The following is a 15,281-nucleotide window of genomic DNA, read 5'->3' as shown; positions in this document are numbered from 1 at the left end:
TAAAATCGGGGTTGACCCAAATTCCTATATATTTGCACTGGTACTACTTACACTGGCATAAACTAGGCCTAGGCTAGGCCTACAGGCTTACGCCTGTCTCTTATACACATCTAGATGTGTATAAGAGACAGCCTCACAACCATGTCATTTATGATTAAATATGGTTTCAATTGTTTCAATTTGTCTTACAAATAGACATGTACGATGACGTGTTATCAACGACAAATAATGGAACAATGCGGTTGCTATGACATATACTATCCCAACAATGAAACACGTTCGCATCCAAAAGAAAGGACTGTTAAACCATGTGACCTTACAAATAAAAAAGATGGTAAGTGATACCAGCAGGCTATTCAAGTGCTCAGAATTATGTTTCAAGCGGCACATAATGTTGGAATTGATTTTATAGTAAATTTCTATGGAACGCCAGGGTCAATGCATAATGAAAACTTTCCGTCATCTGTTCACTGAACGGGTTACATTAAATGAGTGAAAACGTGACCCCTTTTCCTCACAAAATCGACTACCGGTATATAATTTGAATGGTTTCATTTGACAATCTAGGCGCTCGGATTATAAAACTAACAACCTCTTATGAGTTTGTATAGGGAAATGTTAAAATTAGGGTGTTTTTTTTTTGGTATACTAACTGCTTCTACTTCACATAACTTGGCAACCATAGGTTGCTGAACTTTGTGGTCCGGGTAAACGGTCAAGTGTAGCTCCTAAGCTTTCTTGTCATGTAAGTCTTGTGCTTTTTAATTAAGAGACCATGACCAGTGATCATTTTTCTTCGAATATTTCTATTCAAAACGGTTTTTAGCAGTTGGTAAAATGACGTCACGCGCTTTAATAGCAGATACGAAATTTAGTGTTGTCTATGTTGAGTGCGTTCATGCATACTATGTAGGTCAAATTTACCTGACTGAGCTTATACTGAAAAAGGGGTAAAGTTTTCATTATGATGATCTGACACTTGTTTGTGTTTTGAATTAAATAGTCTACGCGCTGCATCAGGATGGACAGCCAAACATACTGTAATAGATCTCCTCGGAGTGGCAATCAAACTTAACAAACAACCAATCACAACAGGGCCAGGAATTGGCGGTTGTCCCACAAACACACGTGCTCTCCCAAATTGACCTTTCCGGAATGTCAATTAAACCAAAGAACTGACCAATCAGAACAGACCCATGAGTTCGCTACTCAAACCACGGGTTGTCTAACCATAGAGAAAATAGAACAGAACGCCAGGTGATCTAGGTTTTAAAACAAATATTGCTTATTACGGAATTTCTAAAAAAGATAAACGAACAGATTCTTGAGAGAGAAAAGTTTTGATGATTTTTAAGATTATTAGACACGCCTTGAATATCAACATTATTGAATTAACAACATAATTACAAATATAGACCTACCTATATTATTCCCCCTGTATCAAGAACTTTGAGGGCACGAAGGTTAGCTGAACATTGCTACAAAAATGAAGTTATTTCAAGGGTTCTCTTTTGGGAAGCCAACAATGGGAAAAGTAAGCAAGGACGGCCCCGACTACATACATTGAACATTTAGAAAAGGATCTACAACACACAGTGGCTGTACATTCTACAACTTATGAAAAATAGAGATTTGTGGAAAAAAAGTCATACAAAAGTTTGAACTTTGCTCACATTAACCGAGTGTGCCCGATAAAATAGAGAGACAAGAAAGATATTGCTGCAATGCGGCGTATCGGGGTGGGGGGTGAGGTGGGTGCTCAGGGTGCTTGAGGTTGGAAAAGTTATAAAAAAAAGTTAAATGTTAAAAAATAACCGACCTAAATTTTAAATATTAAAGTGCCATTCCTGGTATCTAAAATTCCCCAATTCTTAAAATTTTCTCACCTTAGCCTCAACCGGTGGTGGGCTCAAGTGAATATAGTAATTTTGCTAGTTTTTTTTTATGTATTAAAGTGCCATTTTCTGGCATCTAAAAGTTGTTTTTTTTAAATTTATTTATTTATTTATAAAAAAAAAACCCGCGATATATCGCCACTTACAGGATGGATAAAAATATAACAATAATAAAATATGTAGAATTAAAATATCACCATTGCATCTCCATGGTGGGGCTTAGTTGGATATGCTAGCTTGTAGAATTTAAGTGCCATTTTCGAGTGTATTAATTTTTTTTTTTTTTTTTTTGCTCAATTCGTCAAAAATAAAAAGAATGAAAGGGTAATTTAGGTTCCATTTCCTGGCATGGGATTTGTAAACTTAACAATGTCCTAATGGTAATGTTTAAAATAAGTGGTTGGTGGAAAAATGGTCAACGTTTTATTTTCATTTCTCAACCTGACCTTCGCCTGGGTCTGGATCCGCGCTTGCTTACAATCTAAGAGCCCTTAGTTAGCCAATCAGAACATAGGAAGCCCGCAATGACGGGAAAACATAATAATCGCTCTGATGAAAAGAATTCGCGAGTCAAGTAATGGATCCTCCATGGGTGGGGATGAGGATAGTCAGTCAGTCCACTTAATTTAGTTAGTAGGTCCACTGTGTGCATAGAGTAAAGAAGACTGACAAGGATAGATCCTTAAAAAGCTTTAATTTTTGATTTAAGAGAGCCTTTTTGGATTTAAGCTTCTACTTATGTGTAGGATTATCATCGTTTGGTGGTACAGTACATTGATGAGTATGTGATTGAGCGATTTGTTAAATTTTGGGGAGCATCGGCAGTCTCGCTTTCTGCCCTAATCATTAAATAAATGAGGCTTTAAAACTAGGCGTTGATTCTTTAATTTTCCCTCTTCCTCTCTGTGTTCTGTCAATTTTAGTAGGCTGGCCCAATACAAGGCTGTTTAACCTTTTTGGGGGCCACCTGCCTACTTCCCTAAGGCTTTATAGTCAATTATAATACTAGGCCGACTCTCCAATAACAGGGTCATGTTTTTTTGGCAACATACATTATAGCCTGTTTTCTTTACCAAGGAGCTCAAAATACTCTATCATTTTTCTAAAGAGTATTTTGCAAGAAAATTCAATTATTACTACTAATACTACTAGGTATTATTTAAGCCTACATACCAAATGTATACAGTATCACATAATGAACCAACCATATAATAATTAGGCCAACAATAGCGTAAAACAATCTTCTGGTAACAGCCTAAGTGGTGCTGTTGATAACCCACCTTATAGTTAGTTTACTGCTTCTAATAACCCTATGAATTGTAACTACTACTACTAATATTACTGTACTAACATGCGAAAGCTTTGTTTCACCATTCTGCGAGACGAATGTAGCATACAGCGAAGTGAGGCTCCTCATTTATGACTATGTCTGACGTCATCGTGGGCTTCCTGTGTTCTGATTGGCTAAAATAAATCTTGACGCAGGGTTCCCGGAAAGCCGCCCTCAGCGGCGTGTGCGAAGCGTAACTCAGAGTGGAACGTGAAATTTCGATATGGTTTCGTAGTCAGATTTGCGAGAAAAACTTCAGCTACCCGTATTTCTCGATTGAGACGTCAATGGGAGCTGTAATTTGTATGGCAAGGAGATGGTGCTACCCTTCATTCTTTTTAAAAAGGGAACCTTGTAGTTACCATTGTTTTGGTTATAATAGAAAATTTTTATTTTTTGGTGACGTCACACTCACGCTATAGTTAGCATGCATACGTCATAAGCTAGATTACGTCACCTTTTCCTGGCAAGGGAAACTTTCCCGGCGTGTTTTTTTCATGGATAAACAAACACCACTGCTTTGCACACGAATGCCTTGCTAGCTAGGGCAACAAGAGCCGCATAGTTAGCTTATAATACTTAAACAAGGTACGTCTGCAACTGAATTATTCTTAGGCCCTACTTATTTTTTTTTTCTTATTATTTTTAATTAATTTCTTTCGAAAGTGTACTTTCTATTACAAATAATTGCACTGACTACTTAGGCCTAGTTTTATGCTTTATAAAATATCGTCCCCCGCTATACACAGTACATCAGTAGGCTATCCCCCTCCCCTCACGCTACAGTACAGACGTTTGCTCAGTGGCGTCGAGAGGGGAGTTAGGGGGTTGCTGCCCAAGATGAAAATTTTTTGCTAGGCAACAGAACGTGATTGCACCTTCCTTCCCAGGTGTTCACGTAACATTTGCATGGGCCTACTTTTTGCATGGGAACCTACTTGTTTCTGGTGTGCGTTGTCAATCAATCAGTCAATTTATTAGTGAGTAACACCTTAAGATCGGTGGCACACATAAACAGTAATAGTGGCGCATCCAAATTAACAATTTTTTACAGACAATGAAGTAAACTTAAATGTAGGCAAGAATAAAGAAAAACAATTTAGAAATATGTTTAACTTAATGCTAAAACAAAACCGAGAAAATTAATTAACGTAATACCTTAAGATCGGTGGCACACACAAACAGTAATAGTGGTGCATCCAAATTAACATTTTTTACAGACAATGAAATAAACCTAAATATAGGCATATAAAGAAACACAATTTAGAAATATGTTTAAATTAATGCTAAACAAAACCGAAAAAAATAATTAACGTAATTGATAACAAATTCATACATGCTAATAAAAATCACAAATCTGGTTATCAAACAAAAGCAACCAATAAAAAAAAATTTAAAATGAAAGACAAACAAATGTCAAAAGTGGTACCATGTCTATGAAAAGTTGCTTATTAAGATAAATTATTTATGGGATTATGGAGAGGACTTAAAATTGCTTTATTTCGGACAATCAGAATGAATGATTATAAGATCCTGTAGTATATAATAATGAGGTCGGTGGCATACACAACAAAAATAGCGGTGCATACAAATTTTTACAGACAATGAAGTAAACTTTAAAATAGGCATAAAAATACAGACTCTGTTGATTGCTCGCACATCATCGGCTTCGAGTTGGATCAGAGCTAGCTCATGAGTATTAATATTCACCACAATCGGTCTGCAACGCTCTAGGTCCGTTCGCAAATTTTTCCGTTCTCTCTCCTTTGACTTGATGGTGGGGTGGGGGCTGGGATAAGAACCTTCAGCACCCCCCCCCCCACTCTCGAGGAGGAAAACCACAATTCGTCGGGGAATAGACTCTAAAATCGATTAAGCAAGTCTTTGAAAAACCTAAACTGTCATAATTTTGGGCGATTCGCTCCTTGGACCACTTTTAAAACAGTTTGAGCGACGTCCGAACATGTCCACTTTGCTCTTATCGGGGGATCAGCCCCCCACCCCGGTCCACTTTGCTCTCATCGGGGATCAGCCCCCCCTTCCCCCTACCCGTCGGGGTAATCTTTGCGCCGCCTCGATGATCTAAATGTTTTAAAGACTTGATCGTGTATGTCCTCCAGTGATTTTCTCCATCACTCTGAATGTTTTTTATATTTTATACCAATATATACGTTAACATGTCTGGCAAGGCTCGTTGTCTCATTAATTAATATGTTTTAAATATTATGTTGTAACATTATCATTATCATTATTATTACTATTATTATTATTATTATTATTACTATATTACAAAAAACAAAAAAAAACAGTCTACAGGTTTTTCAACATGACTCAGGGCGAACATTCAGGATAACACAATCACCATTGCACGCAAGATTCAATATTGTCAAGTGAGGGTTTTAACCCTGCAATGATGAACATCCTTGTTGACCTTAAAGAAAAAAAGAGAAGAAAGCAAAAGAAAAGAATTAATTTATGGGTGTTAAGGGATACATCTCTTTGTGGGGCAGCGTAGTTGTCTGTCTCAGTCTAATGGCAGTAGACTTGCATACCTGTACGTACTAGTAAAAGACAAAAGTAATGCTGTCTTGACAGCATTGGATCCCTCTCTTCAATGCTAATATTTTTGTGTAAATGCTTAAATGTAAATGCTCTTTTTTCTTTCTATTTTCTTTTAAAGATGAATGTGTAGAAGACTTTCAGAAAAGGTTTAGAGGTTCAGGTTACAGCAAGTGCTTATGTAAACAACCATGCAAGTAAGAATTTCAAACAACACGATCATCGATATTATTAGGAACCTTTCTATATTACCATTCACCACCGAAAGGTGAATCTGTTTCTTTGCTCTATGATCCGTCCTACGCAATTGAAAGCTCCTATTACTCTAATCCCATTATTGTTTTTATAAACGTTTCTCAGTAACATTTAGCTTGAAATTGAAATATAGCCTATTGTATTGATAAAATATTTTTGTTGTGTTTAGTACCACCAGCTACACAAGTGATATCTCGACGTCCTACTGGCCTTCAGACAACTACAAAGTAAGGTATCACAATTTTTAGCTAAGGTATTTTGTAGATCAGCCCATTTCTTGCATTTAACACATTACCTTTTGTTTGTTTTACTTTGTTGTAAAAACGTAAAATTAATTATTGAATTTCTTAAAGGTTTGCATGGCGAGTATCAATAAGAAAATCATAAAAATTTCAGTGTGTACAAATATGGTGTTGAGGTAAAAACCACTGAAAACAAACCAGTGGTTCTATCCCAAAAATCATATTTTTTACACATGGTGTACCGAAAGCTTTATGATTTTGTTATAGTAAAATTATTGCTTCTCTATGTAGCCTATGTCGGGTATGGTAGGTGAATCCCCATTGGGAATAAGAGTTTATTTTCCTTTATATCCTGCCATCTCTATCTAAGAGTAAAAAAGAATAAATAAATGTCTGCCTAACTATACCAGTCAATATGTTTTAATGAATCACTTGCCAATTGGCAGTTCCGCTAAGCCTCTTATCTTCAAAATTTTTGCTAAGGTCCCACAAAACAACAGCCATTCGTAGAGTGTGAGTTTGTAAACTTAAGCTCCGCCCTTGGATATTGTTGCTAAGGTTCACAAAAAGACAGTGTTAGAACATACGCAAACACATGCGCTTGTCAGACAACACGTGAGCTTATTAGATACGCGCGTATTTCTAGTCCTGTTCCTATTGGTCAATTGTTAAGTTTGATTGACACTCAGGAAAGGTTCATTTATGTATAAAGCATTACCGCAAGACGGTGTTAACGTGTAACGTACGGTACACATTGCTTAAAGTTAAGCATAATTATTTTTTTTGAAATTCAATTTATTTTTTTGTTGTTTTTACATCAAAGGAAAATTTGAAAGAACGTCTAGTAAACTTTTCCAAGCCTCTAAGGAAAACTGTAGAGGCTGATTGCAGGGATAACAAAGCGATAAGGTATGTTTCAAATTTGATTTCCAGTGCCATTAGTCGATTGATTAATCAGTATTAATTATTATTATTATTATTATTAATATTATTATTATTATTATTATTATTATTGTTCTTGTTATTATTATTATTATTATTATTATTATTATTATTATAATTCAGTAATTTTCTAATCGTTATACCATAATTTAAGAGGTGCAGTTTATGTACTAACATCTTCTGCTTTTGTATTTTATGTCTTCAGATTAAATCTTCTTAATCTGGACATCTATTATCAAGATCTCAACTACGAAGTGATAACCCAATCTTTTACATACACGGTAAACATCCTGCTATATAAAGGTTTTATAAAGAGACTGAAATACCATCTTATACAAAATCATCATCATTTTCATCATCATCATCATCATCATCGTCATCATCATAATAATCATCACCATCATTATCCTCATCAACATTATCATCATCCCATCACCACAATTATTATCATCATTAGCACCATCGTGATCGTCATCATCATCATCATCATCATCATCATCATCATAATTATTCCCCCATCAAATCGTTTACTTATGTTGTTTTCTATTTATTATTTCATTTAAGTTTATCGACTTGATTGGTGCGTTAGGAGGTCTTGTTGGGCTCTGGCTTGGACTATCAATTCTCACTATTTTTGAGGTCTTTGAGTTATTTATTGATCTAACACGATACTTCATCTTCGAATCAGTGGTAAGATCTAAGTCAGCAGGGATCAGCCCCAGTTCGCATAATTAGCAAGGATAACATAAATGACAATGTGTTTTACATACGTTCTAAACCTCAAAAAAGATAGACAAAAGTGTACGAAACCAAGTATATATTGATGTGGAGCCTTAAGCCTAACATATATTTTTCATTCTTAGCCCAACACAATCGCCGATAATTTTTACATAACATAAACACCTCCAATAGCTATTATAAAAATTACATTTACATGCCAATATTACCAATAACATTTAGTAGAACACCCAAGACCTAAAAATAGCCATTGCATTGTATTTAAAACAAAATTCTTTGTATTCTGTTTTTGAGTACAATTTGTTTTTTTTAGAAATAAAACAATAAAAGCTATAGCCGTATTATTATGTCACATTACAAATAAATAAGTACAATCTCTCAATACAATTTGTTAGTCAAAAGAAGGTGCTACTGTTACTTATATTATTTGTATTTTTTTAATTAGTTATTGCAGTTTGTAATTAAATGTTGTTAGTTTCTGTAATATTCTACAAAATGTTATAAATGGTGTGTCCATAATTTTCATGTTTGGAAAACGCCACCTATCATTCGGTTACTGGATATCTATAAAAGAATGAGATACAGTATCTAACACTCTCGCTGACCCCAATGGTAAATGTTATAAGAATCTACATGTTTACGTTTAAGAAAACTGTAGGCCAGAATTTAAATGTCCTTATCAAAAGGAAGTAAGTATGAAAAATCCAGTGTATAAATGAACCATAGATCCAGTGGGTCTTTTTACCCAGTCAGTGCAACTGACTGGATAAGGTAGGGTCTTTATGGTGTTCAGGTATTTAGGGTCAAAAGTCATTAAACGGTCATTCTTTTGTTCTATCTGGTAACATTTCAAAATGCTATTGCAAACGATTGGGCCAAATTTGGTCTGATTAAGAACCAATAACACCTCATAAAGTAAATACTCCTCACCCTATAGGTCGAAGTTAATAGATCAAATGTCAATCATTTCCATATTTTTTATATTGCTCAAACTCATTATGGATGATAAAGGACATTGTAAATATGATATGATCTTAATGTCAATAAGTCACAGGGGTCATTAGTGTCAAAATCAAATATTGCTAGTAACAAACGGTTGGACCGACTGCATGAAAACTTGGTCAGTAGAACCAGACTCAATTTGTTACTATTACTGATGTTCCCCGGTAGTATTCAGGTTTTCATACAGGATCAACATTTTAAAAATACAAACTAATTTTAATCCAAGATATTAGTGCAAATTGCAATAATATATGTTATAAGTCAATCGTGACGTCATCACTGTAACTCCCAATGTTATTTGCCTATTCCACAGCGTCCACCAATTTTTCTATTTTAGTGGACGCTTGGCTTGATTTTTTTTAGGTTCGTGTGCAAAAAAAATTCCCTCATTTTTTCTTCACCGCGAATATATCGCACACCGCGATAAAAATTGAATTGTAATTGAAAATTACTTTCGTAAAACAAGCTTAATTAGAACCTGAAGAAAGTTACTTCAAATTCAATATTAAGTATGAACAATTAAGGAATTCATTGAATAAATGGACCCTCATAAACACAACAAACTGAACGTTTAATAGGAATATTCTAGACTTATTTTAAAGACTCAAGGAACAAATTTAGGTAGGCAGGAGGCCAGGCAGGAGGCCGCCCGGGCCACCTCCTACTACTACTAGGCCGTAGCCTAGCCTAGTTATGAAATCATCGCACGATTTTACCTGTCTGCATGCACCGACCTAAAAGGACGTCAGTGACTGTATTCTCTCCCTAATGCTGAAATGTTTATTTCTTTGACGAAAGTCTATCAAAATAGCATTACAAACAAGTTCTTTCTAACACAATAGTTATTCATCGTATCCGTACTGTACTGCTGATGAGCAGTTAATTAAATGCGTACTGCAGGAGCACAAATCAGCATACGCACAGCTAAATGTAGCCTGGGGTTCCAGGCCCTATTTTTGGTTTATCTACTTTTTATTGCACTTAATGCGCGCCATACCAAATGTAATTGGCGTCCCATAATCGATTTCTTTTTTTTCGAATTAGCTTGTTACGACTCAACTGAAGATATTAACTGAACTTTATTCGCTCGTTGACGGCGCTGTCTATAATAAAGGAAAACTATAACAAGCGCCTTGTGGCAAGTATAAGCTAAATGTAAATACGCACACGTATACTGATCATATCACTATAGCAACCGATGATTGCTACAACAGTTGGTTATAAAAAACTGAAATTAAAAGACGGCGATTGACTTATAAAGCAATTAGTAGAGCATGCATTGTACACTAAATAGAAAATCATTATACTTAATTTAGATTTGATGCATTTAAAAATTTCCTTCGGGCCTTGCAGGCCCTCAGGAAATTTTTTCAAGCATTAAATCTAATCTTCGTATAATAATTTTCCTATAGTGTACTATGCGGAGCTCTACTAATTGCTTATTATCGTCTGATTGATTAGGGTGATAACTAGCTTTCGGTTTGCGCCTTTATAGTCCATTAAGACACAATGTTAATTATTATTCCTAAAATTAGTTATTCAAAGTCCTAAATAAACTGTAAAAACAAATCACCCTTATCGAAAAGAAGAAGTACAGTAGTTCTAAATGTTTTAATTGAGTCCAACAAAATTTAGGTCACAACAACAATTAAATCACTTTTTAAAATGTCTATAATAGATTGAGATTTTTAGATAGGCCTAAGAGTTTTTAGAATTGCTACCCATTTAGGAGGATACTTAGTAGCTCATTGAATTGAATTGCGATTGAATCTGAATCTAACTTAGTTAGGCCTATATTTTTTCTTGGATTTAAATTTTATATATGATGATTAAGTATAAGCTCCAATAGTTTTATTCAGTAGCATATCTAGGGGTGCGCGGTGGGAGGGGCGCTCGCCCTCCAAAAATAACTCCCCCCCCCCACCCCAGTCGCCCTTCAAAAAATCACGGTCAAGTAGTTAATAACACATAAAATCACCTTATTTTGCGAATTAGCAGCCCTCAGCTGATCATCGAGCCTCACCCCCACCCCCAAATTCACCTTCGCGCCCCACATTATCACCCCTATTTCAAGACTTCTAGATACGCCACTGCTTTCATTTGGTTTCTGTGATGATTGAAACATGGAAATAAAAACACTTGTAAGTAAACCAAAAATACACGTTCTGTGACGTTGCAATCCATTATCAACGGACATCCAACTAACCAACCAACCAACCACCCGACCAACAAACCAACTTATCAGTCCTGAAACTACTGGTAGAAGGCGGCCCACAACAACCGGAAACGTTAACAACAGCAAACCATTCACTATCTGATGAAGACCCGTTTACATGGAGGAAAGAAAAGCAGCTTTTTCTTTCCTCCATAGTTCATAACGTATCGAAACGTCACAATATTTTGGTTTACTTACAAGAATTTTTCCATGTTTGATAATTAAGTAGTTAAGTGCCTGTTTTCTGAGGATCAAGAAACGTTGTTGGTTTTTGGAGTCTAGCATCTTTGGCTGATAAAAATAATGAGATGAACATTTAAATGATGTGGATATCTGTGACGATCAACTTTTCCAAGACTAACTCTCTAAAAAGATCCATCCAATCGCTTCAGAGAACTCCCGATCTTTGCTAAACGCCAACCTCCTACTCAAATCGATTAGATCTACTGCTATCCCCAGTCAACTTCCCACTAACACATGCCCGTGTAACAAACCATGCTGTCAGATATGTAAACTGCTCATCATAAACATATGTAATAAACTTAAACATAGAAAAACTGTTATTATTAATAGCTAATTATTATTAATATAGTGTATATATATAATATAATATAATATAAATTATCAAAGGTACATATACAGTGTTAAAATAAGGACATGATGGAACATCGTAGGCTACCCTGTAGCTTTTCAACGAATAAAGTCCTATAAAAGTCCTTGTGTAATAAAATGCTTCAGACGGGATTCGAACCTGCAACCTCTCGCTGACAAGGCGAGCGTCATAACCACTAGACCACGAAGGCTTCATGGTTGAACAGGTCCAAATAACCGTCGGGAGCATTGTATTACACAATGCTACTCCTCAAGAGGGCGTTCGGCCAGATAAATCGACGGGATTCGAACCTGCAACCTCTCGCTGACAAGGCGAGCGTCATAACCACTAGACCACGAAGCCTTCATGGTTGAACAGGTCCAAATAACCGTCGGGAATATTGTATTACACAATGCTACGCCTCAAGAGGGCGTTCGGCCAGATAAATCTGGCAATACAGCTAGAAATACTGTCGTATATTATGTATGATCATGTCTTATTTAATTATTTAAATACGGTATATGTACCTTTGATGATTTATATTATATTTATTCAACAGTGTTAACGGCTAACTCCCTTCAATATCATATATATATATATATATATATATATATATATATATATAAGCTGTTATATGGTCAAAGATTTCTAATGAGGCTTTACATGGATACACTTCCAGAACTGATATGCTCTTTAATGATCTTCAAATTAATAGAGACTGCTTTAATTGTAAAGACGTAAAGTGTTATAAAAATGAACATTACAATTGGATTAATAATCTTTACAATAGTATCATAAACTGCCTTTCAAGTGCATCTGAAGAGTGCTTCCCATCTAATGTACGTATATCATATCAGTGCATACCAGGTATATCATATCAGTGCATACCAGGGTGGAATGAGCACGTTTCTGAACTCCATAGTATTGCGAGAGATGCATTTTTATTGTGGCGTGCCTAGGACAGGTATACTATATCATGTTATGTGCACATCTAGATGTAGATTTAAGAAAGCTTTGAAAATATGTAAAAATAATAAGGAGCAATATGAGGAGGATGCTATGGCGAAAATTTGAAGCTTGAACTCATCATCCTAACCGGGCCTAAGCCTTCTGAATTTATTGACGGTGTTAAAGGTGATAATAACATTTGTGAGGAGTGTGCCAACCACTTTGATAAACTATTTAATTGCGTTAAGAATACTACTCATAAATGTTATGTTGAAAATGTGCTAAAGAATAACTTAAAATGAAAATGAATTACAGTGTGTATAACACCTCAGTTAGTAAACGATTGTATTTCTAAACTTGCCTCTGGGAAATCTTGTGGCTTAGATGGTTGCCTTGGAACATTTGAAACATTCTACTGCAAAATTAAGTGTTTTAATTCTATGCTGACACATGTATTGGCCTTAGAAGATATGGTTAAACTTATTCTCGTGCCTGTATAGTTAAGCGCAAAACGGGAGACATTGCAAGCAAAACCAATTATCGCCCATTGCGTCAGTAATATCTAAACTCTTCGAGAATATTCTTATAATTTTGTCTATGGATCTTTACCCTCTAATGACTATCAATTTGCTTTTAAAGAGAACCACTCAACGGATACTCGTATTTATGTATTAAAGCAGGTTATTGATTACTAAAATTGGAACGGAAGCCCGGTGAATGTCTGCTTCTTAGATGTTAGTAGGCCTAAAGCCTTTGACAGAGTTAAAACTGGACACTTTAAAATACTTATTGATAGAAATGTACCGTTAACTGTTGTACGAGTAATAAAATCTTGGTATAGAAGACAAAAAAATTCTGATACAATGTATATAGGATCTGTGCACTGGGAACCAAATTGTCTAAAGAATTCTCCGTCACTAATGAAGTGAGACAAGGTGGTGTGTTATCTCCCCTTTTCTGTTTTGTACAATGCTTATTTCTAAACTAAATGATAAATTAAGTGAGGCTAATCATTGGTGTGTTTGTAACAACATCAGGATAAACAATTTAAGTTATGCCGATGACATGGTTATCTTTTCACCTTCTGTGAGTAGCCTTCAGAAATTGATACTTACCTGCCAGGAATTTGTACAAGAGCATGACATGATATATAATGCAAAGAAGTTTGTGTGTATGGTTATTAGCCTAAACATTAGAAAATTGACTGGAGTTCCGAGTATTTATAATTCTTTTAGAAAAGAAACTTAATTTTGTTGATTCATTTATTTTCGTATCTTGGGCATATTATTTCCAACGATATGATGATGAAAACGATGTTTAAAAACAGTACCGCTCTCTATGATGTATAAGAGGTAATGTTCTCCATAGCAAATTCAAAAAATGCTCTGATGATGTAAAATGGTTATTGTTTAAGAGTTACTGCCTGTTCTTCACTATGGGCAAGTTATAATGTATCTACCATTAGATCTTTGGAAATATGCTATAATAATGCATTTCGAATGTTTCTAAAGTTACCACATTTCTGCAGTGCTAGTGAAATGTTCGTATCTAGAAATATTCCTTCTTTCTATACATTTATAAAAAATCAATTTTCGAATTTCGGAGAAGGGCCACTAATAGTTGGTACTGTGACACAGCACATTCATAAAAGCTCCAAGCTTCATCTTATATGAAATACCTTGCTGTATTGATTTTTTTTTTTTGTAATCATCTTATTGTTACAGTTAATTTAAGTATGGATATATTCTGAAATAAAAAGAGAATGAAATGAATAAATATATATAAATCATCAATGAAAGGTAAATACAGTGTTCAAATAAAAGACATGATGTTAGATTGTGTAGCATAGCTCTAAACGAAGTTGTCCTATAAATAAATACATTGTGTAATAAAATGCCTCCGATTCGAACCGACGAGCGTCATAACCATTAGACCACAGAGGTTTCATGGTTGAACTGATTCAAATAACCGTCAGGTGCATTGTGTTACACAATTGGCCTAGCCTAGGCAGGCCTAGTCGTCGACATGCCTTTGTTTTGGATTACATCGTCATTGCTATAAAATTATTATGAATAATAAGGCATAGCTTAGGCCTAGGAAGGAGCCCTGGCATACGCGCGGTCTTTGTAGTTTTCCTAGCCTAGTGCAAGCGACCGCTCTACTGTTCACATGACAATGAAGTTAGGCCTTTCCAGTGACACAAATGACTTGATGGTGGTTTCCAAAGCAATCATGCCGCGTTAGTTCTGTTGTACGCTTCATGCACATTACTAATAGGCCTAAATCATAAAATGATTAAATTTTAATATTATTTAATTCCAACTGATTAGTTATAGTTATACTACAGAAATTTAAGGTTTATCAATTTTACTGGCAGTCCTACCTTATTATAGGTTAATAGGAATATGACACTGAGTATTTGGATTTCGGACACCATCAACCCATCATACTCCTAGCACTATCTGGTACCTCATTCATCAAAAACAACATGAGGTGGACTTACCGCTAAAATCCGTTTATCATTGTGAAATAAATTTAGGCCTATTAGATACCTTTTCTACGG

The 15,281-nt window shown here is 35.3% G+C and overlaps 1 protein-coding gene across 1 annotated transcript in view; it reads left to right on the top strand.

The window, feature by feature from the left end:
• Positions 1-9,478, top strand: part of LOC117100782 (degenerin-like protein unc-105) — a 20,934-nt gene extending 11,456 nt beyond the window's left edge. Inside the window, exons 5-10 of the mRNA XM_033240599.1 lie at positions 196-334; positions 5,906-5,981; positions 6,209-6,266; positions 7,105-7,190; positions 7,429-7,504; positions 7,788-9,478. Of these exons, the coding sequence (XP_033096490.1) occupies positions 196-334; positions 5,906-5,981; positions 6,209-6,266; positions 7,105-7,190; positions 7,429-7,504; positions 7,788-7,958 (606 nt within the window). The 3' untranslated portion in view covers positions 7,959-9,478. The remainder of the gene's footprint in view (positions 1-195; positions 335-5,905; positions 5,982-6,208; positions 6,267-7,104; positions 7,191-7,428; positions 7,505-7,787) is intronic.
• The last annotated feature ends 5,803 nt before the right edge of the window (positions 9,479-15,281 follow it).

Source organism: Anneissia japonica, unplaced genomic scaffold (assembly GCF_011630105.1).
Source record: "Anneissia japonica isolate Jap-2015-1 unplaced genomic scaffold, ASM1163010v1 scaffold670_len1213532_cov191, whole genome shotgun sequence".
NCBI lineage: Eukaryota > Metazoa > Echinodermata > Crinoidea > Comatulida > Comatulidae > Anneissia > Anneissia japonica.
This window is presented reverse-complemented; position numbering and strand designations above follow the sequence as displayed.